At 41.3% G+C, this 22,735-nt stretch overlaps 1 protein-coding gene and 1 long non-coding RNA gene across 3 annotated transcripts in view; one reads left to right on the top strand and one right to left on the bottom strand.

Moving 5' to 3' along the window:
* The first annotated feature begins 883 nt into the window (after positions 1-883).
* Positions 884-19,921, top strand: EIF2S3 (eukaryotic translation initiation factor 2 subunit gamma). The gene is made up of 12 exons (XM_019529163.1): positions 884-992; positions 6,723-6,786; positions 7,369-7,496; positions 7,642-7,763; positions 9,286-9,380; positions 10,405-10,563; positions 12,793-12,927; positions 14,055-14,149; positions 15,091-15,235; positions 16,053-16,222; positions 16,755-16,927; positions 19,481-19,921. The coding sequence occupies exons 1-12, from the start codon at positions 924-926 to the stop codon at positions 19,542-19,544; spliced, it is 1,419 nt and encodes a 472-aa protein (XP_019384708.1). The 5' UTR covers positions 884-923; the 3' UTR covers positions 19,545-19,921.
* Positions 18,030-22,735, bottom strand: part of LOC109305966 — an 11,182-nt gene continuing 6,476 nt past the window's right edge. For both annotated transcript variants that reach the window (XR_002099790.1, XR_002099791.1), the window contains exon 2: positions 18,030-18,141. This is a non-coding gene — a long non-coding RNA (uncharacterized LOC109305966). The remainder of the gene's footprint in view (positions 18,142-22,735) is intronic.

Raw genomic sequence — 22,735 nt, 5'->3', positions numbered from 1 at the left:
TCAAAACTCCTGGTAGAAGCAATATCTTTTATTAGACCAATTAATTATTTGCAAAAGAAAAAAAAATCCCTTATTTGAAGCTTTCAGGCTCAAGTGCCCTTCCTCAGGCAAAGCAGAATGCAAAGATTGTAAAATGTCTCCCAGGTAGAAATGCAACTTCATATGGTACGGGAGAATTAAAGGGAGCTAGAAGTCCCCCTGGGGAAAATAAACTGCTCCAACTTTTATTTGAGCTTAATTTACCTAAAATGCACTTTTCTACCCAGGGGAATTGATAACATCCTTCAACTCTCGTTTGCAATATGAAGTTTCATTTCTACCTGGGAGGAGTTTTACAACCTTTGCATTCTCCTTCGCCTGAAAGCTTGCAAATAAAATATTTTTTTTGTTTATTGCAAATATATAGTGGGTCTAATAAAAGATATCACCTCTACCAAAAAAACAACCACGGATGACCTAAGAAGCTTTTTACAAATGAGGCTCTGGCCTTTACGGAGAAAGGCTCGGAGAGAAACGCGGGACTGGAAAATATCCCCATCCCCGCCCGAGGCGGAGCAGCAAGACCGTACTGATGACAAGTAACAATACCTTCATCAGAACCACTCGGCCTACAATCGCTGCGGCCCAGCGCCGCCAACACCCCATACCCCGGCGCACGTGGCCGCAGCAGCCCCTCCCCCCTGCAGTTGCATCACCCGGCGACCGGGGCCTTGGGCGGGGCTGCCCGTCTGCGCGCCTGACCCGGAGCCGGCGCCAACACACTCTGGGCCCCGGGCCGAGCCGCAGGGAGCAGGAGTCCGGCCCGGTCCACGCTCCCGGCCGTGCTCCTGCCCCCCAGCCGAGGGGCTGCGGCGCCGCGGGACCGCCCCCCTGGCTACAGGGTCAGGCGGGCGCGGTGGACGCCTCGCTTCCTTTTGAGCAAGATGGCGGGGGACGAGGCAGGAGTAACTCTGGGGCAGCCGCATCTCTCCCGGCAGGACCTCGCCAGTTTGGTGAGACCGGGATCGGGGCCGGGTTCGGGTTCGGGTTCGGGTTCGGAGCTCGAGGGGCGGCGGAGTGCTGCGTCGCTTTTCGCTGCCTGGGCTCATGCGGGGCGTTCTGTTAGGGCTGCCTCGCTCCCATACATCCCTGTAGGCCAAGCAGAGGCAGCTACGCACCCTCTCCCCCCCCAACCATACGTTTCCCGCCCCACCCTCCCCCCAGTATCCTCCTACAGCTGCTGAAGCCAGCTTGGATTGAGAAGAGCTCCTGCTCTATTGTGTGTCTACCATATTTAAGTGCACATAGGCACTGCCGTTTTGTGGGTCAGACCCTGGGTTCTGGCTCTTGTGTCATGCACAGTTTGTTGACGTGTCCCCCACTGTGCTCCCTTCTTAAGGGAGGCTTAATAGTCTCTACAGCAGTGGTTTCCAAACTCTGACAGATTGTACACCACCAGTTTAAAACAATACAACCTTAAGTACTGCCAGCAAATGTTTGTCATACAGTGTAATTTAAAATAAGTCTGTTAACGCATACTACTGGTGGTATCTGTATCACAGACTGGGAACTGCTGCTGTATAGTATCTGGCCCCCAGACTGACTTCAGTCTGACACGGCTAACTACCTCTTCCTGCTTCCGCCCACTCCATGTTATTTTCTTTAATGCTCTTTGGTTTTGCCCTAGGCATGTGTAAAGCTGTTGGGGTGATGCTTCGCTGAGGGTGGTTTGTTCACCCACCCTGAAAAGGGTCCTATATATTTCCTGATCCTGATGCCACAGTGGTGTCAGAGCACCAGCCTATTGAATGCCAAAAGATGGCAGGCTTAGCCCCATCACAAATTACAGTAGTACTTGGCAGTGGGCCTAAGCTCACCATCTTTTGGGACACGCAGTAGGCTAGTGTCATGCAGCGGTAGAGGGTGGATGCTGAAAGGGAGAATGGGCTGGGTATGACGAACATTTTTTTCCCCACTGTTCCTCTCTCACTTGCAGCCTCCAGCATTTAAGGTCTAGGCAGTCCTGATTCAGAGGCCGTGCCCCTAACTGCCATGTTCAATAGCTGCTGATGCCTTTTTCCTCCAAGAATTGGTCCAGTCCCTTTTTGAATCCAGCTAGAGTAGTAGGTGTCTGCCTGTCTCACAAGACAGAATGGCACTGAGGGAGGAATATGATGAATGTAGAAAGACAAAAACAAAGCTGGCATGACCTTTCCTGGCACAGACACTGAGTTGCATGCACACCAATGTTCCCCTCTTGGCCTTGCTGGTTTAATCCAGAGGGGAGGCAATGCCTGTATGTTTGGAACCAGCTTGTCTGCAGGAGCTACCAGAGCAAAGGAGATCATCCATTTGTCTGTTTTTCTGCATCTCCACTCCTGGACTTGCTGCTGGCCAGGGTTAAAGAGCCCAGTCTTCCCTTCCATGGAACAGGCCTTGGTTCCACAAACTTTTGGTAGTGTTTCCTCTGCCAGGGATAAGACTAGTACCCCCTTTAAGGTGCTCTTCTGCCCAGAGTCCACCCTAGAGGTTGCCAGATTATTAACTGCCACCCAGTACTCAGCGTTAACAGTGGGAAGTAGTACCATCTATTGTAAACTATAGTAGCAGGGGAACCTCATCTGACATATCTTTCTTAGTCTGTACAGTACCTGGCCTCCAGACGGACTTCAGACTGCCTCTTCCTGCCCCCGCCCCCCCCTCCCCCATATTCTTTAGTGTTCTCTAGTTTTGCCATACACCTATGTAAGGCAGTTGGTGTGAAGTTCCCTGATTCTCCTCCAGGAATAGTTTGTTCACTCCCTTCAAAAAGGTCCTATATATTTCCTGGTTCTGTCCAGCTGGCCTTATTATTTGTAGGGTAAGAGAACATAAGAGATGGCACAGTGGGTGGGGTCAGAACACAAGACCTTTTAGTTCTGTTTTCTGTACCTTGCTGGTGCTGCTTACATACTCTGCTGCTTTGCTTTTGCTTCATTCTACTCTCAGTGAGTCTAACCCAGAGGTGCTGGGTTTTTGGTTGTAGCTGTGTTGTTCTAAGCACATAGGCAGGCAAGATTCTTTGGGTAGATGTGATATCTTTTATTAGACCAACAGTATAGTTGGGGAAAAAAGTTCTTTATAGGCTTTTGGGCATAGTCACCCTTCTTCAGGCATAGGGACTCTGCTCTTCTGAGACTAAAGAATTAGAGAAACTAAAAATGTGACAGGATGTTAGTGAGAATGTAAATAGGGGGAAATTAGGAAAACAAAAGGTAGAGAAGGGAGGGGGAAAACAAGGGGGAAAAAGCCCCAAAGGTAAGTAAGGGAGATTCTACTGTAGTAGCTTTCCAAGGTAGAAAAGGGGCTCTCTGTGAAAAAGTAAATTGCTGAACATTAGGAAGACAAACCGTAAAAAAGGAGGTAGGGGAGGAAGTGATGGAAAGAAAAGTATAAAAAGTTAGGTCTGGCAGGTACCCAAAGATGGGCAGTTATTTCTGCTGGCTGGCCGCTTAACAAATTTTGGTGAGCTGTTGAGGGCTGCAAGGGTAGCCTCACCCCCTGACAGGTGCCACGCCCCGTGATCACCATTGTGGGACCAGAAGTCCCGCCCTCTAACCCTTGGCTTTTGCCAGTGGAATTCCCTCTGCTTACCACCAGACATACTCCTTTTGGCAAGGGGGTTTGCCATCTTGGAACTGGAAAAAAACAAGTTACAGATTGAATTTTATTGGTAAATGTTATGAGTCATGACCCAAAAAGATGACAAAGCCATAAGGGAAATACAAAGTGCCTGAGCAACTGACTAACATATGGGGGATGGGGGTGAGGAGGGGAACTTCATCAGGTTACAGAAAATACAATGTTAGTCAACTAAGCATGGGGTGGGGGAAGGGGAGGGAGGGGGTTTGCAACGGTGAGAGAGAAAGAAGATAGATGCACACAAGCCTGTACACTGGTCTGCAGTGGTGGAGGGGGTAGGTTGAAAGAGGTTTTCAGTTTATAGAGTCTTATTGCGGGGGTCCTCTTTGAGTGGAGCAGTCTGTTGATTCCTCTCGGAGTCCATCAGGTGCAGAGGGGGATTCAGGCAGTCCCCTCTGGGTCTGGTCTGTTGGGGTCGGTGTACTGGTGGTGGCCCATGATGTGCTCGACGTAGATGTTGCAGGACCAACCAGTGGTGTCAGAAACCATGAGGTGATGCATCAGCTTGGCATAGCGTTGGGAGATGCAGCAGGTATACAGGATGCTTTTGTTGCTGGGGTCCCAGACTCCGAGCATTCCTACAATGACCACGTCAACTGTCATGTCGTAGCCACAGCCTCTCAGGATGTCAGCCAGTGGGGCGTACTTCTCCTGCTTGCAAGCCTGGGCATCAGTGAAGGCTTGGCACCAGTTCTCAAAGGTGATGGTATGTCCATGATCACTATTTTCTTGGCCTCCTCATTTGTGATGATGGTGTAGGGGTGCATCTGGCTCTCGCAGCCCGGGACGGTGCGGTTCATGGAGATCTCCCCTGCTGTGGCTGGGATGGCCTTCACCAGGCGGTCCTCAGCAGTGTTGTGGTGGAGCTGCCAGGCTCTGGCATGTGGCCTGCAGCTGTACAGTACGTGGGGGAGGGTCTCTGCCATGTAGCCACGCTGCTGGCATCTCTTATCCTGGTGGCCGAGGGAGATTGCCCTGTTCAGAGGCAGGCAGTTGAGGCGGGCGTGGTGGAGTCCACAAAGCATGTGAAGCTCCTGCTGGGCATGAAGTGGTTGCTGGAGTCCCACTTCAGGGTGTCATTGAAGATCTTGCTGTGGTCAGGTTTGGACCTCAGGTTGCCGGCATGCTTGTTATGGATGGCATCCTTCAGGAACCATTCCAGGAAGGCCCTCATGCAGGGCATCACTGTGATGGGGTTGGCATGCGGGGCTGGCTGCAGCAAGACTCCCAGTGCTCCTTGATCCATGTCCAGGCACAGCCGATGCACTTCCAGAGGTGGCGCATGGACTTGTGGGCTCGGCTCCACAGTGAGGCAAAGTCCCTGCCGAACTCAGCCTCCAGCGAGTCACTGAGGAAGGTGACTAAGTCATGTCCAGTGGGTTGTCCTGCAATCCTCTTGCAGGTGGTCTCCTCATGGGTGCTGGCCGCGATGATACCATCGGGTCTGGGCAGGTCAGGGGGCAGAAGGCATGGGTGACCACTGTGATGTTGCAGAGGTCTTCCATGTGTGGGACTTTGGCACCTTCCTATATAGAACATTTACAATAACATTTAAATTTTATTTCAAATTAAATATTTTTGTACTGATTTGTGTACATTTGTGTCATGTACATAGAGGTGATTGAGTAATGGCTCAGATTAAGTCTTTCTTTTATATATTGTGGGTGTGTGTGGGGGGGGTCTTGTTGAGGGGGTGTTTGTAGTGATGTGTGGGGGTGTGGGGGTGTATGAGGTTTGGGGGGGGCTGTGGGTGTGTGGAGGGTAGCTCTCATCCAGTTGCTGCTTTGCTCTTGCCCACTGCCACCACCACTCCTATCCCTCTCTGCTGCCACCATTTTCCTTGCCCGTGATTGCTGCTGCTGCCACCCTTCTCCTGCCTACTTCCCTACCTTTCCACCCATTCGCCACCACACCTCCACTCTTCACTCCCCTTCCTGCCTCCACCTGCCTGCTACAGCTGCCACCATTGCCACTCCCTCCCTCTCCCCCTGCTGCCTGCCACCGCCACCACTTTCCCCACCCACTGCTGTTTCCCTACCTGTGGGGCTGGGGTCAATATTGTCCAGTGGGTGAGGGTGAGAGTACAGCATGCACTGTCCCTGCAGGAGTGAGTGGTGGTGCTTAGCCCCATGTGAGCACAGCAGGGGCAGGCCAGGGCTGGGCTGGATACAGTAATTTGGTAGGCATCTGGCTGTGGGATGGATGAAGTCACCTGGTGGGCTGGATTTGGCCTGCAGGCCATGTTTTGCCTTCCCCTGCTCTAACCCCTGAGCCTGTCCCCTTATAGCTTCCAGCCTTTACACAAATGGGCATAGATAGGTGGTCATATTAGACCATTTTGAAAACTTCAGGCCCTTTCCTAAATTTGGATTCTATATATTGGTTGTATTCTCAAATTTCTAAGGTGGTAGATGGACTGTAGCCTCTGACACATGCTTTATGCAGGCGGAGCAGTCTTGGTGATGACAAGGTCTACTTGTACACGTCACTCTTATACACAGTGACAGCCACAGTTTATCTCTCACACTGTAAATTCCCTGGTCCTGTGTTGTATGTAATCATGCAAGTGTTTCCCTGGTTGGACTTCTTGAACAGACAGTGCAGGGAGATGAAAAGTAATGAGTAAAATGTTAGGAGTAAACTTTGTATACTTTTAAAACAAAATATTCTTTTTTTGGACTGTTTCAAATACCACTCCATAAAATAAAAAAGCTTTGTTAATCTAAGAGGATTTTTTTTTCCATTACATGCCTTTCCTTTGCCACACAGATGGGAATAAACGGATTTGGGAAACTCCCCACTGTTTATAAATAGCTATTTGTGAATTTACATTAGTTTTACTAGTTTTATTTTCTCTAATTATATATGCCTGAATAACATGTTAATTATAGAGGCATCTTTACAAATTTTCTTTCTGACCTCTTTCAGAACACTAATGCTGTGAGCAGTTAGAACTATTTTAAACACTTTTGATGGGTTTCCTTAACAGAACACTTTTTGTTATCTTGTAGTTACCTAAACATGTACACTGCTTATAGACTGTGAAATTTTGCCCCATACAGGATGTTACCAAGCTGACACCTCTCTCACCAGAAGTCATCAGTAGACAAGCTACAATTAATATAGGTAAAAAAGAACAGTTAATTATAGTTGTGACAGTTTTTGACACTCTTGAACTAACACAGTGCTGCAAAGTTTTATTTTAAAATGCTGTGGATAAAATCCAAACTTTTCAGTGAAATATAGAAAATTGAATAAAAATCTAAGCATTGTACTTTAAATAAAGTAGTATGTTGTTAACAGTTCCACCGTGGCTTTGTTTGCTCAAAAGTAGTTGTTGTAGTATATGTTTTAGGCATGAGAGACTTATTCTCTCAAAGAACTGAAACTTGTTTTCCCTCCATATAGTCCTGGTTCTGTAATGATCATTGAACAGTAAGTAGCCAGAGTGTTCCCATGGAGCTTATCTCAGGATCATTGCCTACGTTTTTATAAAAAAAACTGGTGAAGAAATCTAAATATGCTTACAATTAAATCTCTGAACCAACTGGTTTCATGGGGTTATGGGTGACCTTGTACAAATTTTGTTCTTAATTTAGATACTGAAGGTTTAACAAGTACTTCATCTACATATGTAAGTAATTTGAAGCAGAACATTGCACAAATTAAACAATTATGTATTGACAAATATTTGCTTTTAATATATAGGTACAATTGGCCATGTGGCTCACGGAAAGTCAACTGTAGTCAAAGCTATATCTGGAGTTCATACTGTCAGATTCAAAAATGAACTGGAAAGAAATATCACTATCAAGCTGGGTTATGCCAATGCTAAGGTTAGTTATTGCAATAACTCTAGAAACTGCACTTTGTTTGTTTTGACATATTAACTGATTTTGTTTTTGGGGGAGAGAAAAAATATGGGACTGACTGACCACTGTTAACCTAACCCTGTTTCTCTCTCTCTCTCTGTTATTCCAGATCTACAAACTTGAGGATCCAAGCTGTTCTCGACCCGAGTGTTACCGGTCTTGTGGAAGTAGCACACCAGATGAATTCCCTACAGATATTCCTGGGACCAAAGGGAACTTTAAATTAGTCAGGTGGCTGATTGTAGATTGAATGCTTTCAGTTGTTCTTGACTTGTTTGTAGTTTTTTCTACATTGAGTTTGGCAACCTGTGGCCTACAGAGCCTTTTGATTTAGCTCATGGATGTAAGGCTTTGGTGTTCAGCAGTGAAGAGCTCCAGCAGTGGTCACACTTCCTCTGCCACTACGGGGGAAAGTGCCAGAAGCAGCAGCTGGTGTAAACTTGGAATACTTTTGCCTGTATCTCTGTGGTGTGACTGTTTACTAAGTGATACATATGCTTTTTATTCCTACTGGCTCTTTGGAACCAGTGCAGTTGAGAGAGGAGTCAAATCTCAATTTCTCATAATTGACAGGGATTGCTGAATAAGTTGTAATGACTGAGGAGGCTTTTGTTTAGAGTTTTCTAATAAACCTATCACTTTAGTCCAAAGGTATTTTAAAGATCTTGAAATGTACAGATATGGCTGAGGGCGTACTTTTGAATTGCAAAATCTGCTACTGGTGACAATGTACTTACTTGAAAAAGCATAATATTAATTTTACAGTTCCATCTTGTTTGCAGGGCTTTTAAATAAAATGTTGTGTCTCATACTCATAATCTGAATTCTGAAAGTCAGTTAGATATTAGCTATCATGGAAATTCATAGACATAATTTGAATGTTTATTTTCACAGTAGAGCATCACTTAAACTTCTCCCCCACAGACTGCAAAATCATAAGGGCTTTTTAATTGGACTTATGAACACTTACAACTTAACTTGGGAGTCAGTCTGTGTGTTAGGAAAACAATTGGAGATGAGGAGGCAGTCATTCTTGTCAAAGTGTAATATTGAAAAGTAGTTGCTATGTTAGTCTGAAGTCAGGTAGAAGGCAGGGTAAATTTGTACCTTTATAGACTAAATCTGAGATGTATAACAAACTTTCATAAGCAGCAGTTTACTTCATCAGATGCTGTAAAGGAACTGCCTTTGCATAACAATATTGTAATAGTGTAATATTGTTGGAGTCAGTATCTAAAAGGTGTAGAAGATTATCTGTGGTGGTTTAGTAGGACAGTTTTGAGTGCTTGCAAAATATTTCATACCTCTGCAGTTATTCTAAAATAGATTTTTTTTCCCCTTCTTTGGTGGGCTTTGATAGTTATAAGACCAACACTCAAAACAGTTCACTAAACACACCAGTTTCTTTTACTACTACTTTACCATTGGTGAATTTTTAATGTAGTCAGTGAAGCAGCATACAGCTGTGTTCTTGCCATGTTACAGAATAAAGATTTTTCTGTTGAATACAGACAAGAACCTGAAATAGTCCAGTTATTGTAGTCTATGCAATATAATCAAAAGATTGTGTTTGGATGATTTTCAGTAGTATTCATGTTAATAGTTCCAAAAGGCACCTTTCTACATCCCTAGAAGTGTATAGATTATTTGCATGTGTTTTAAATCCTTATGCCTATTAATGATGAACTCAGTTCTGGTTTATAGTTAATGATAATCAGCTTCTGGTTTTCTGTCTCTTCTTATTATGAAATAGACATGTCTCTTTTGTGGATTGTCCTGGTCATGATATCTTGATGGCTACTATGCTGAACGGTGCAGCAGTCATGGATGCAGCTTTGCTGTTGATAGGTAATATTTAGATGGAAAGTTGACCCTGTTTTATCATATTGCAGCAGGTTAATTTTAACACAATTATTCTAAAGAAAAACAGGAACCAGATTTTATACACACACAAAAAGTGAATGCCATTAAAACTCTAAAAAAATATTTTTTGAAGTATAATGTTCACAAAGATGTCATGCTTTCATAAGTTAATTTTTACTATGTTGTTAAAGCATTCTGACTAGTTTAGTAGCTGAAGCAGTAATATTTGTGCATGCGTGTGATGGTAGAGGATCCTGGGCAGAGATGAAATTATCACTGTTCTAGGAAGATACAGTTTAGATTCTATCGTGAAGGTGTTTAAGTAGATTAAGCACATTTTTCTGTTCCCTCAACTGTCAGCTCATTTTCTATTCCTCTTAATGTAAATATATTGTGCTAGTTATACAAGGGTACAAAGATGTCTTTAAAAATGGTAAATCAAAGTTGATATGGACCAAATCAAAGTACTTGATCATGTCCAGTCTTATGGTAATAAACTAATCTAGGTAGAGTTTCACTATTCTGACTTGAAAGCAGTTATGCCACTGATAGGAAGTAAATAAAACCTTTTTAGATGTTCAGAATAAACACCAGTTAATGGGAACAAAACAAAAATAACAGGCCTAACTTGTTACAGCTTTAATTATGTGAAACATCTGTAGACTACTAGCTCCCAGTCACCTCAGAAGGAAAAAAAACTGAGTGGATAGATGGGCCATGTTTCCTGGAAAATCAGTAAATTCTGTTGTTATCAACAGCACATCAGGTATGTGGGAAGGAAGGTGGCTTCCCGAATAACATACTTGCATGGGTCTTTTGTTCTGTCATTGCAGTTTGGGAAACTTAGTTGTTTATAGTTTTGGTAACAACAATGTACTAAATGTAAGTAGTTTAAAAACAAAAATGAGTGAGAGCTTTCTGGCAGCATTCTCTTAAACAGTAGTTCAGTAGGTATCTTTTTGTATCCTTAACATAGATTTGTGTGTATAATTTCTCCTTTTTCTTTCAGCTGGTAATGAGTCGTGCCCTCAGCCCCAGACATCCGAACATTTAGCTGCTATAGAAATCATGAAATTGAAACACATTCTAATTCTACAGAATAAGATTGATTTGGTAAAGGAGAGCCAAGCTAAAGAGCAGTATGAACAGATTCTTTCTTTTGTACAAGGTAGGTTTCCAAAACTAGGAATTCACATTCAGTAATTCTGTGCATGAGAGTCAGGATTTCATAGCATTATCATTTGCTTCCAAACAACTGTAATTTAGTACCTTTAAAGGTTATCTCTAGGGGGGGAAACAGGGCAGGCAACATCCATAGCTAACATAAATTAGCTAATAAAAGTCCAGGTCCTAAACTAACGTGAACTTTTGACTTAAGTTAACTGCATATTGCCAACCGTTGCTCCTCTGCTTCAGACACTTCACATACAAACTACTTATGTTCATCACTGTAGTGTATGAATGCCTTCCATAAAAAAAAAAGCTTCAAAAGGGAAATGTCTAATGTAGGAGCATACAACTCAGCCTTTGAAGGCCTCTTGCAAGTTATGCTTTCCATTTTGAGGGCCACTGCTTCATATGATCATAAGACTTCAGCACGTCTACAAGCCAGTTACTGAGTCACACAGGCAGGTGCATGCAAAGATTGATGCTTTAACAGGCAGGATGGACACAATTTGCATTTGGGAAGAGTACAGTAAGTTGACTCATGGTTTTGCTTTTCAAATCCTTTTGTTTTTGAAGCTTAAAGAGCAGCAACAAATTTAATAGTTTAATAAAGAGTTACAGTGGACAGCTGAAATTGCACTGCTTGGCTGCTTGTTGTACAACTAGTCATGGACTTCATGAAATCTTAAGCTCTTTCATTTTACAAATCCCATCTTGTATTTTGGCCTCTCTGTATTCCTGCTTGCCCCCTCAAGTTGAGGGGTTTCCTATTCTGTTGCTTATGTACTTTGGAAGTCAAAGAAGGAGGCATAATGTCAGGCATAAAATTGGGCTGTCCATCCCATGGCCCCAGTTGCCACATCCTTGTAGACCATCCTTTACTTCTGCTTCTTTTAAGTAAGGTCTGCTAAATGTTACTCCCTCCTTTCCTTTAGCATCACTTTCCCAGCTTCCCTTCTGTTTTGTTCAACAGACAGATGTGCAAACTGAGTCTATGGAGGCAAATTGCCAGCATCACAAATGGATGTGGCTTAGATCTGAGCAGTCATATTAAGTGATCTGTGTCCAAGCTGGTTGAAAGTTTGAATTTTTTTGAGTACTGAGGTTTTTAGAGAAATCGACATGTGAATAAGATGAGCGGTCACTACAAAAGAGAGCCTGTTTAAATGTTTGCTTTGCAAATGAAATACTTGACTGAAAGTGTAAAAGTCCTGAAAAAAATTTATACCAATCTTGAAAACTAAATCAGCTAAGTCTGAAATGGGGAATTTTATTTCTACTTCAAGTACAAACTTTAGTGCAGCCTCACTGCAGAATAGCTAATGATGCATCAAATATTTTAGGTCTCTGATCTTTTGTAGGACATCTTGGTCTGGATCTGCTAGAACAAACAGTGAGGGTCAAGATGCACTAGTTCTCATTTTCAGAACACTCAGGAAGAGAGAGAGATGTCTCACTGAGGGTCTATTTCTGGTCCAAACAAGCAGGAAATCTTTCATTGAAGGCAACTTGGTCCAGTCATAAGTTGCATCATAAGACTGGAGGATTCAAATTCAAATCTACACTTTATGAGGGAAATGTTTTATTATTTGCTGTAATGCTGTTCCAGTGTAGGTCTCCCAAAGCATGCAAAACTTATTTCATTCCTTAGAATTAAATGACTAGAATAATCCTTTGAATTCATTTCATGTCACTTCTGATCATCAAGAATGAAGCCAGTTCTCTTTGGAGCAAAAAACCATTTGTAGCTGTCTTGGAGAACAAACTATATCAAGGGCAGGCAATTATTTCGGGCGGAGGGCTGCTTACTGAGTTTTGGCAAGCCATCGAGGGCCACATGACAGGCAGCCAGGGGCAGATAAATATTTATTTTCTAAATTTTTTAGGGGCCCCACGGGCTTGATAGAATGGTGTGGCAGGCCACATCCGGCCCACGGGCTGCATTTTGCCCACCTCTGAACTATATAAACCTCCTACTTTAAATGCATAAGCGATTTTAAGCAATATGAGCCATATTATGCTACTAACACCAGCAGTGTGGCTTGCTTTGAGCTCAAATAAAAAACAAAGCTACCTTATATTTCTGTATCACTTTAAGTTTCTGGTTTTGGGAATATAGAAATTGTCCCTGCAATTCCATTCATGGTTTTCAAGATGGTCTGAATGTTTGTCTATATTTTTGGTAAATGCTACAGCTATGTTTGTAAAAGTACTTTATTTTTTGTAAAAGGCACAGTTGCAGAAGGTGCTCCCATTATTCCAATCTCAGCACAGTTGAAATACAACATTGAGGTAGTTTGTGAATATATAGTAAAGAAAATTCCAGTCCCTTTGCGAGACTTCACATCTGAACCAAGGCTTATCGGTATGTAAATATTTAAATTTAATCTTCATGTCGCAGTACTCGTCCCCTAACTCAATACTAGGATCATGACAGATGCTTTAAGTACACTGCAGCTTCTGTTTGCTGAAACTTTGTATATAGCAGGAATTCATATTCATCTATTCAACTATGTAAATGAACTGTTATTTTTTGTCACTTTAAGGTCTTGGACATGTGACACGTTTACACTGGTGTAATCAGCCTTCTCACTAGCATTAAAAAAAGACAACAAACCTAGAACAGACATACAATATATGGCCCTACAACAGTGTGACTGACTTGAATCTGAGAAAAATCTGGGCTAAACTTTTATTGGTGTAAGTAACAATAGGTATCGTGCCTGCAGTTTATCCCAAAGTAGCCCTTACCTGTTCCAGTGCCAGCTAATGGTAAAGTTCAGTAATAGCTCAGAAGTTCTCTGCATGCAACTACCCCAGAATAATTACTTATCTGTGCCCTTAAGATTCTTGTATAATTTGGTTTTGTAAACTGATGCAATGTAAATTACGCTAGTGTAAATGTGTTGCATGTCCAGGCCCTTGGAGTGGTTATAATATGATATAAAATTTTTTAATTTATCCTCTCAAAGACTTAAGTCACATTTGTTCTTGTATGAAGATTACTCTAAGCACTGACAAACTAATGTTGCATGAAAATCAAGCTTTTGAATGCATGTTGGCAAATAACATGCTTGTTAGCAAATAATACTTGAAGGTGTGAGGAATGTGTATGTTGAGTGGGTGACATTTTTACATAATCACTTGTCTGGCTAACACTTTAATAGTGACAACATATTTTGTCACATTTGCATAAGTGTTAACACTTTTTTCACAACATCTTAAAACCTACTTCCACAAGATGGATTTTACATGCACATGGGAAATCTAGAGGATATTTGTTCACTGAGCATACCAAACACAATATGTTAATAATGAGATGGGAAAACCAGCAGTCCTTTTTTTTCCTATTACAAGTGCTGGGATATATAGTCTAGTTTGCCAGCGTTCAACATTATTAAAACAATGAAATATAATTCAGTGCCATAGAGAGAACAGCATTATTTTATCTACCAAGCGCTGATATTAATGAAGGTGTGTGTTCTTTTTCAGTAATTAGGTCTTTTGATGTCAACAAGCCTGGATGTGAAGTTGATGATCTTAAAGGTGGTGTAGCTGGTGGTAGTATTCTAAAAGGAGTACTAAAGGTAGCAGCTACTTTCTTGACCTCTGAATACCTCATTATAGTAATGAACAGGAACACAGTAGGGGGGGTTCTTTATGGCCAGTCAAAACCTTTTTTGTATTTGATGTAATGCATAGACTACTCAGTATAGCCAACTATTAAAAAAAAAAGTTTCAGGTGATGTTGGCATGTGCCACTCTGATTTCACAAGCATTTTTATCTTAAGTTTTTTCCCCCCACTTTTCTATTGTAAAAATAAATAGAAATGGTAAATAGTAAACATGATGTTGCACAAAAGCTGTAAAGCACCCAAAATACTTGTTGTATATTTGTCACAGTAATCTTTTAAATATTACTAGTAACAATATAGAGAGCTTCTGAAATGACAGTGACCTTCTTCAAAGTTCTTATGTGCCTCTTATGCTTTGCAACAAGAGGGGTTGTAGTTTCTTCTTGTCTGGACATGTTTGTTTGGTAAAAGTTTAAAAAAGATGGAGTTTGAGAGATACTTTTATTTAGAATTAGCAGCTGGTTGGGTGTGTTAACTATACATTCTGTCACTATACCAACAGTACCCATGACCGTGTATTCAGGTTCTTTGTGGGGGCAAAGGTACTGTCAATGGGATATTTTAAAGTTTCTGGCTGTTAAATAGCATCTTTGACTGTTAAACTGGGAAGTAAACAGGACATTTAACACTTGATATTTATACAACATGTACTTCTTTTGGTTTGGATAGTTAGTTTTTCTGGCTCCAATATACTATCTAAATTTGTAAGTAAACTAGACTTTAAGTGTTACCTTAAAGCAGATAGTTGAACCTTCAGTAAATACTGAATACACCTGGGAGTTCTATGTAAACCCAGTATTAAAAAAATTTAAATACCTGTGATTTTTGAAAAACAGCTAACTTTGCACTGTAGCGAAACATGTATCTATTTTTTTCCCCTCTGTGATAATCAGGTGGGCCAGGAAATTGAAGTCAGACCTGGTATAGTCTCCAAGGACAGTGAAGGAAAACTCATGTGCAAGCCAATCTTTTCCAAAATTGTGTCCCTTTTTGCAGAACACAATGATCTACAGTATGCTGCTCCAGGAGGCCTAATAGGTACTGGTCATTTTTTTTCTTATGAGGAGGCTTTTTTTTCCTTGTGCTTATTGTATTTCAAAACCTTTGGTTTTATATACTTGTGCATTTAATACAGGGAGCCAAAAAGTTTGCATGTCTCCCCTGAAAACTCAATTCTATGCAGTACTATATTAATGTGCAGTTCCACATCACTTTTCAATGTGCATGAATGTAATAAAATACCTTATGCAGTAATACCAAGCACTGTATAATTTAGCTATTTACTTGAGTTTCATTAGTCAGTTCTAGGAGATGTGTGTTGTGAAATGGCACTTCTTTGAGTACCAGGGCCTTGCTTACAGATGATTTACATATCACTGGGCCTTTTAAATAAATACAGTAAAATCTGTTATCTGGCATCCCCGAGGTGAGGGGATTGCCTGTTGGGGAGGGGGTGCCAGTCGCATGGGGTGGCGGGGAGGAGGGGAAGGGCATGTGGGGAGCAGGACAGGGTGGTAGGTGGTGGCATCGGTAGCATGTACAGTGGGGGAGGGGTAGTGGCGGCAGCACAGGGTGGTGGCAGCTGCCGCTGCATGCAAGCTTTCCCCCTGCCCAGTCTATGCCCAGCCTGTCAGAAATTCTGGTTAATGGAATTTCTGCTTGGTTAAATGCCAGATATTCAGAACTAAATTACAGTAAAATATCTGCTATCTGTCTTCATCTGGGTTGAGTGAATGATTTATTACATTGAGTAATAGTTTATTTCATTGTAGGTTATCTTTGAGTATATATAATGGATGTAAATATAATGTTTACTTTTCAATTATTTCACAGAAGTTATCTTGTTCTGTAACAGGTGTTGGCACAAAGATTGATCCAACTTTGTGCCGGGCTGACCGAATGGTTGGGCAGGTTCTTGGTGCAGTTGGAGCACTGCCTGAAATATTCACAGAGCTAGAAATTTCCTATTTTCTACTTAGGCGACTACTAGGTGTACGCACTGAAGGTGACAAGAAAGCTGCAAAGGTTAGCATATTGTATACCTGTTCTTAAAAAAAAACAAAAACAAACAAACAAAACCATCATGGTATTGTTTTGGTGTATAAGTGCAGATTCTGTTTGGTGGAAGGAGGAGGCAATGATCTGTTTTGCATAGATACAAGCTGTTTCCATAGATATATTCTACTTAGAGTCGGTAGAGAAGAAATTTGGCTTTCTTTTTAATTTATGCAGTCCTGAAATTAAAATTATTTTCTAGACTAGGGTAGGCCAGTCTTTTTTCTAGATCACCTTTGCAGCAAGGAACCTGGTGTATTACATGTGCTAAGATTTATATAAAAGGTAAAAATGAGACACTTTGTCATGGGTCAGACATTTTACCCTGTTTGTGTGGAATGATCCTAGGCATTTAGAATTTGCACCTCTTTCACAGTATTTTTCCCCTCAGTTTGTAGAAGTAGGAATCAATATTGTGGTGCCTTTCATTGTACTGTAAAATTATCTTAAATTGCAAGTTTCAAAATTTAACTTAACTTTCAGAATTTTCTATACCTTTCAGGTGCAAAAACTGTCCAAGAATGAAGTTTTAATGGTAAACATAGGATCTTTGTCCACTGGAGGGAGAGTTAGTGCGGTGAAGGCTGATTTGGGCAAGATTGTGCTAACTAACCCTGTGTGCACGGAAGTGGGAGAAAAAATTGCCCTTAGTCGAAGAGTTGAGAAACACTGGCGGTAAGTTGATAATATAATAATGCATCTCGTTGCTACAATATTTCAATGACAAATCTGCACATCTGGCTCTGGTCAAAGATTCGTTTGTATTTCTGTTAAATTATTTAAGTGCCACAGCATCATTTTCAAAACTGTCACAAGTAGAATGATTGGTTATATGTTATTGAATGTTAAACATAATTAACTTTCTGGTGCTTTGCGTTAACTTTATATTACTACCCCATCACAGAGTACTGATAGCCACTCTGAACTTCACGATACTGGTATCTGGAAAATGTTTTATTTATACTTAATTCCTTTCTCTGGATTAAAGCAAGTGTACTTTTATCTATGGAGCTGTGCCTGGAAATTCAGCCTATGTGCAACTTTGTGTGCCTCCTTATAAGAACAAAGTAGTAAGAGTAGGGATGTGAAGGGACAAGGACTTCTTTTTTTCCTGGCTCCAGTGTATTTGGAGGGAAAGTGCATGGATTGCCAGCATAAAGAACAAAGAGAGAGAGACAGTGGCATCCGGTAGCAGAAGCCTGAACTTTGGGAGCAGAGTGGTTGTTAGCCATATTTTAAGTTTTTTATTGATAAACTTCTCCACAAGCAGCTGCTCGCTGAAATTTCCCACAAAAAATAGATGACAGAAATACCAAGGGAGCTAGTCTCCCTGACCTCTGGGGGAAATGGCAGGGGAAAGATAAGAAAGGAAGGGAACATAAACTGTTTCCATACTCCTGATTTGGCTGGGACAGTACAGGATTTTGAATACTTATCTTAGAAAACTTTTCTAAGGCAGTATGGCAGACTGTTGCTTTACCATTATACCCTGCTAGCTTTTTCTGCAGCTGTTCAGCAGAATAGCAGACCTGAGTGCCAGGTGCCTGCGTTAAAGGGGTAGCTAACAAATATTAAGGGAGTGGTTACTGTGCAGCTAAGAAAGCAAGTACATACGTGCTGAACAGAGAAAAGGTTTGGCATCCAGAAAGAAATGAGAAATCATAGAGAAGAAAGAGAGCTGTGTGGATAGGTACATATTGCTAAACACTTTAGCAATGATTTGTTTCTATGTGGCTTGCTGTCACTGGAACAAGGTTTTTTTTCGCTTTTTCATTCCATTATTTTTATTCTGTTTTTTCTTCTTCTGGTTTCAACAAAATGTTCTCATGGATCCCCTTTGCTTGGGGATACAGCATCATCCAGGTACCTTCTTTTTAGAATGTTTCCAGCTTTTTTGTAAAGGAAGAGAACCAGGAAAAATCAAAACCAGGCAATAGGACGAACCTGGCAGAAAGGAAGGACAGCAGGAAGAGAATAATGGGGAAGCAGATTATTTCCACCTGTGGAAAAGAATGATATGATAGTGCAGGTGTTGAAGGGTAAGAGAGCTGGATCTGAGGAATGAGGTACTGCAGAAAGGCAAAAAAGGGATGAGTGTTAGGGGGAAGGAGTAAAAATCACATGCATGGAAGAGGCAGTTCAAGAATTAAAATGGAAAGAATTGGATGGAGATGCAAGATGCAGCAATGATCTTGTGCAGAAACACACAGTGCCCAAATATGGATCAGTCCTAAACTTCAGGCTCCAACTGAGGAAGGTTAGGGATGCTGGATTCTGTTTACTTCATTTCTACTTTTATCTGTATTTTCTGTTCTCTGGGATGATTGGCCCTAATTTTCTTGGCAGATAAAGCTAAGACTAATGCTGGGTTTTGCACATCTCTGTAACAAACTAGGAGAATCTTAAAGGCACTTGTATCTAATACCTGCCCATTACAGGGGTGGCCAGCCTGTAGCCCAAGTGGTACAGACATCCTGTGTGTGTGGCATTTGATTGATTGGGGAGGGGGCAGATCAGGAAGGGAGCAGAAAGCATAGTGGCAGAAAATAGCATATTAAGCAGAAAAAGGGGATTGGAGTGAACTTAGGGATGGTGCAGAGCTAACTTGTGGCATACCTGCCCCCACTGCCCTAGAATTTGGGGAAGTGAAAAGTCCTTAAAGCTTATTTGGAATACCCATCTTAATGGAGAATAGCAAGTGAATGTATTAAAAGCGGTGTGTAAGGGGAAGTAGTAAGTGCTTCCACTTGTACAAACAGTTTGAACAATTTTAGAACTGAGTCCACTCAGTGTGCAAGCTGTAGAGGAAATATCATGATTTCACAGTGAAATATTTTGAGGATTGTCTTCACACAATTTTCTTTTAAAAAATAAGTTGGAAACAGTTGAAAAGACAACTGTGCACATCTTGATCTTTACAGTTAGCCATATATAGTTGTTGAGAATAAAACCTTTGTTGGTGTTTTTAATTCCCTGTTCAATGGTAAATTCTTAAATGAACCCATTGCTTTAAAAACTAGTCATGTTTGTGCTCCCTTTCCCTCACTTTCTCCTTTTCTGCATCGCTAGTAGCTAATCTTCCTAAGATTTGATAAGTATTGGTTGGAGTTATATTCATCACCTTATGGTATTAGTATTCAACATGGAAATGGGACTGCATGTGGCTTTATTCAGGATATTTTTTCAAACACAGTTATAAATAATGTATTTTTGTTTTTTATTTTGCAGTTTAATTGGCTGGGGTCAAATTAGAAGAGGAGTGACAATCAAGCCAACAGTGGATGATGACTGAAAAGCAGAAATGAGTACTTTGTTTTGCTAGATGGAGTGCCTGTTTCCATATATTTGAGGGGTACATTTTTGGAGTGGAATTACTTGCACAGCTCCCAGTACCTTTAAAAGTTGTATTCTGATGTCTCTATTCATTTTACTGAATTTTACCCTCATTAAAATATTAGTCATTGTCTCCAATAAAAAGTGTAAAACAGTTGGTGTAGAGATGGGTTTAATTTTCCACATTTTGGAAGAAAATAATCAGAGATGTTTCATGCCATGTGTAATTTATGTTAATTTGTCATTAAACAGATATTTGTTTCAAAATTAGTCAAGCCAGTGCTAATGTAACATGCACAGACCTGGTTTTTGAAATAAAATATTGCTTATTTTTCACTAATTCTCAACACTTTTTGAATAGTGAGAGGCTACAGGGATTGTTCAGCTGCTACAGGAATATAAAAAGAAAATACTTCCCTGGACAAGCAGTGTCTTTTTGGTCTGACACCTCACTTTGTTCAGGTTAAGCTTGGTCAGAAGACATTTGTTTTAATGTCTTTAGTTTTTCTTTGTGAATTGTGACCGTATTGTATTTTACAGTTAGGCTGCCTACAATGGGTTTTGATTAGTTCTGGAAGAGAAACTGTTAAAGCTGCAAAGGGTAAAAAAACAAACAAACAAATACATCGGACCCAAAGCCGAAGTATGATATTTGATCCCATTTCAGAATGGCCCTCCAAAGAGCACATTTTAATCAACAGTTTCTACTTTTTGTCACAACAAAGCTATACGTAGGGACCTACCTAAATCACCATGAAAGTTTGCAGTGCAGCAGTACCTTTAATCTCGCTTTTTTTCAGCATGCTTCCCCTCCACGACACAGAGATCCAAGTCACTGAGAGTCTGAGGGGCAAAAACTGGCATTAATTGCCTCTCGGTCATTCAATGGCCCAGGTGGGGGAAGGGGCTGTGGTGAAAAGAGTAAGATTAAAAGCACCCCTGCCTCTCAAACTTCCATTTAGGTATGGATTTAGGTAGGTCTTCGGCTGTATGTGGATGACTGACAAATTCTTCTACAGTTGCAAAGAATTATGTTGGGTAAAATTTTGTTGTTGACTTGAAACTATAAAATGTTGAGGAAAGACTTAAAGTACATAGTTGTTCAGGTAGGATTACAAATATGATTGAGTACAAAAATAGAAAGTCACCATATCAAATAGTTTGAAGTCTGACTAATTTAGGAGAAGACTTGCAATGCATTTAACCAAAATATTAATTTTAATCTGATTTTGAGTCACCTGGTTATACTCCTTATACTTAATCTAGGCCTGACTTTGTGTTTTTACTTGCAGTAAAATGCATTTTTCTAAATAATAGGCTTTTATGTAATTTGCTATTCATAATACTAACATTTTTTAATTACTTTTAGGCTTGGGAAACACAGGCTGCTTCTAAATCCTGTTTTGCATTACTGTTTTTAATAACTTTACATTTAAAGAGTAAACTTTTTTTAACTAGTTAAATTTCACTGTGAGGAAACAATTTGTGTTTGTTTTTCTGTTCCTGGTTTTGCCATATACTGGTGTTGTATGGCCTTGCTTCAGATAATTCAGTGCTTCCCAACCATGGTACTACAAGAGCTTTTCAGGAACGCTGCAGTGCAGATGCTGTTGCTACCACCACTGCAGGCAGGTGGGACTGCCTGGCATGCTGAGCCAGACTGGGAGCACACACCCCTGTATGCCTTAGGGTTATCAGATAAACTTGGAGCAGGCAGAAGTGTTACAAGCACTTCTGTTTCCAGGAGTTGGGCGTCGGCAGGTCCTGTCAACTTTAAGCTCATCATATAACCCTAATGCTGGCAGGCTGTGGCTCCTGCCACAGCCCTTCCTGGTCCAGCTTCATATGAGGCACACAGGGCAGTTTTACGTGGAGCAGGACCTCAGCTGAGAGCCAGAGAAGACAGGTAGTAAAACAGTGGCGCTCAACCAGGGTGTCTTGAATCTAAACAAAAGGCTGAGAACCAATTAAATAATTCAATATTATTGTCTTTAGTTTCTGCATTTGAAAAATACTCCATTGCAGTGTTGAGATTAAATGCATTAATTTTTACATGGTACCTCGGAGCCTCAATGAAGAGTATAGCGTAAGTGTAAAATATTCTCTGATTCTCTTTGTTTTTACCCAGCATGTGATTCTAATTTAACTCCTCTGAAAACTGGCATAGCATTTTTCACACTTGGATGTTTTTATGCAGCCAAAAATATTGGAAGCTTCTCACTCCAGTAGTGGAAGGAGAAATGGGGGGACCAAAACCTGAATAGGCCATCTGTAGTGTGCTAGTGCAACATTACTGGCTACAGACTGTACTATTAGGTGCTTTTGAAAAATTGCACAAGGTACCTTCTTGCATCCTTAAGCCCTTAAATACTTGAATTCTAGCCTCAGTACCTTTATCTTCAACTTAAAAAGCTATTTAAAATGAAAAGGTACTTTAGTACAGCAAGCTCTAAATGTATATTATGCAACATTTGTCCTGTTCACTTTTTAAAATACAATCCACTTGAATGAGCATTGTTATGCTAATTTTATTAGTTATATATCTCCCTCACCTTTGCTATGAAAAAACAAATCATTTATTGTGACTTACAGGCCTGGATCAATGTGATAGGTCAGGGGGTGTCCAAGGTATGGCATGTGGAGTGTGTCTGGCTTGCAGAGCTGTCAACCAGCCCACAGTCTCTCCATGGATATGGAAATTTACAGGTGAGAGAGTGGTGACACTTTAATTGTTGTGTCCCTCAGCCATGACAATTAATGCTGCCACTGCTGCTCTTGCCACCAGATTTCCAGACTCATTGGGTGCCCCACAGGCCAAATCATGTGGCCCGGTATGCCAGATCAGCCTCCAGACTGATGCAACACCATTCAGGCCAACAGGGCCTGTTGAGCTGAACACCATGGCAGTAAGTTATCGGAGCACAGGAAGACATGAAGCTCTGAGACTTCTGGATGCAAATGATCTAAACTGCCCTTACAAGAGGCAAGTCTATTTGCAAAGAGCAGGGCACTGAACTGAATGTTTAACGGACAATGTAGCTCTTGATTTAGGCTTTGTCCTGGATCAGTGTTCTTTAAATTTAATTTTTCAGGCTCCCATTCATATTGACAAGGATTTTGATGAACAATACTTGCTTTTTGGGGTGCTCT

The sequence above is a fragment of the Crocodylus porosus genome, unplaced genomic scaffold (assembly GCF_001723895.1).
Source record: "Crocodylus porosus isolate Cpor-Errol unplaced genomic scaffold, CroPor_comp1, whole genome shotgun sequence".
NCBI lineage: Eukaryota > Metazoa > Chordata > Crocodylia > Crocodylidae > Crocodylus > Crocodylus porosus.
This window is presented reverse-complemented; position numbering and strand designations above follow the sequence as displayed.

Excerpts from the sequence above, each read along its gene's own strand:
- EIF2S3 (XM_019529163.1), top strand. The coding sequence starts at position 924 with ATGGCGGGGGACGAGGCAGGAGTAACTCTGGGGCAGCCGCATCTCTCC. Across the intron at positions 12,928-14,054 it reads ATCTGAACCAAGGCTTATCG|TAATTAGGTCTTTTGATGTC; the intron begins GTATGTAAATAT and ends GTTCTTTTTCAG. Across the intron at positions 16,928-19,480 it reads AGAGTTGAGAAACACTGGCG|TTTAATTGGCTGGGGTCAAA; the intron begins GTAAGTTGATAA and ends TTTATTTTGCAG.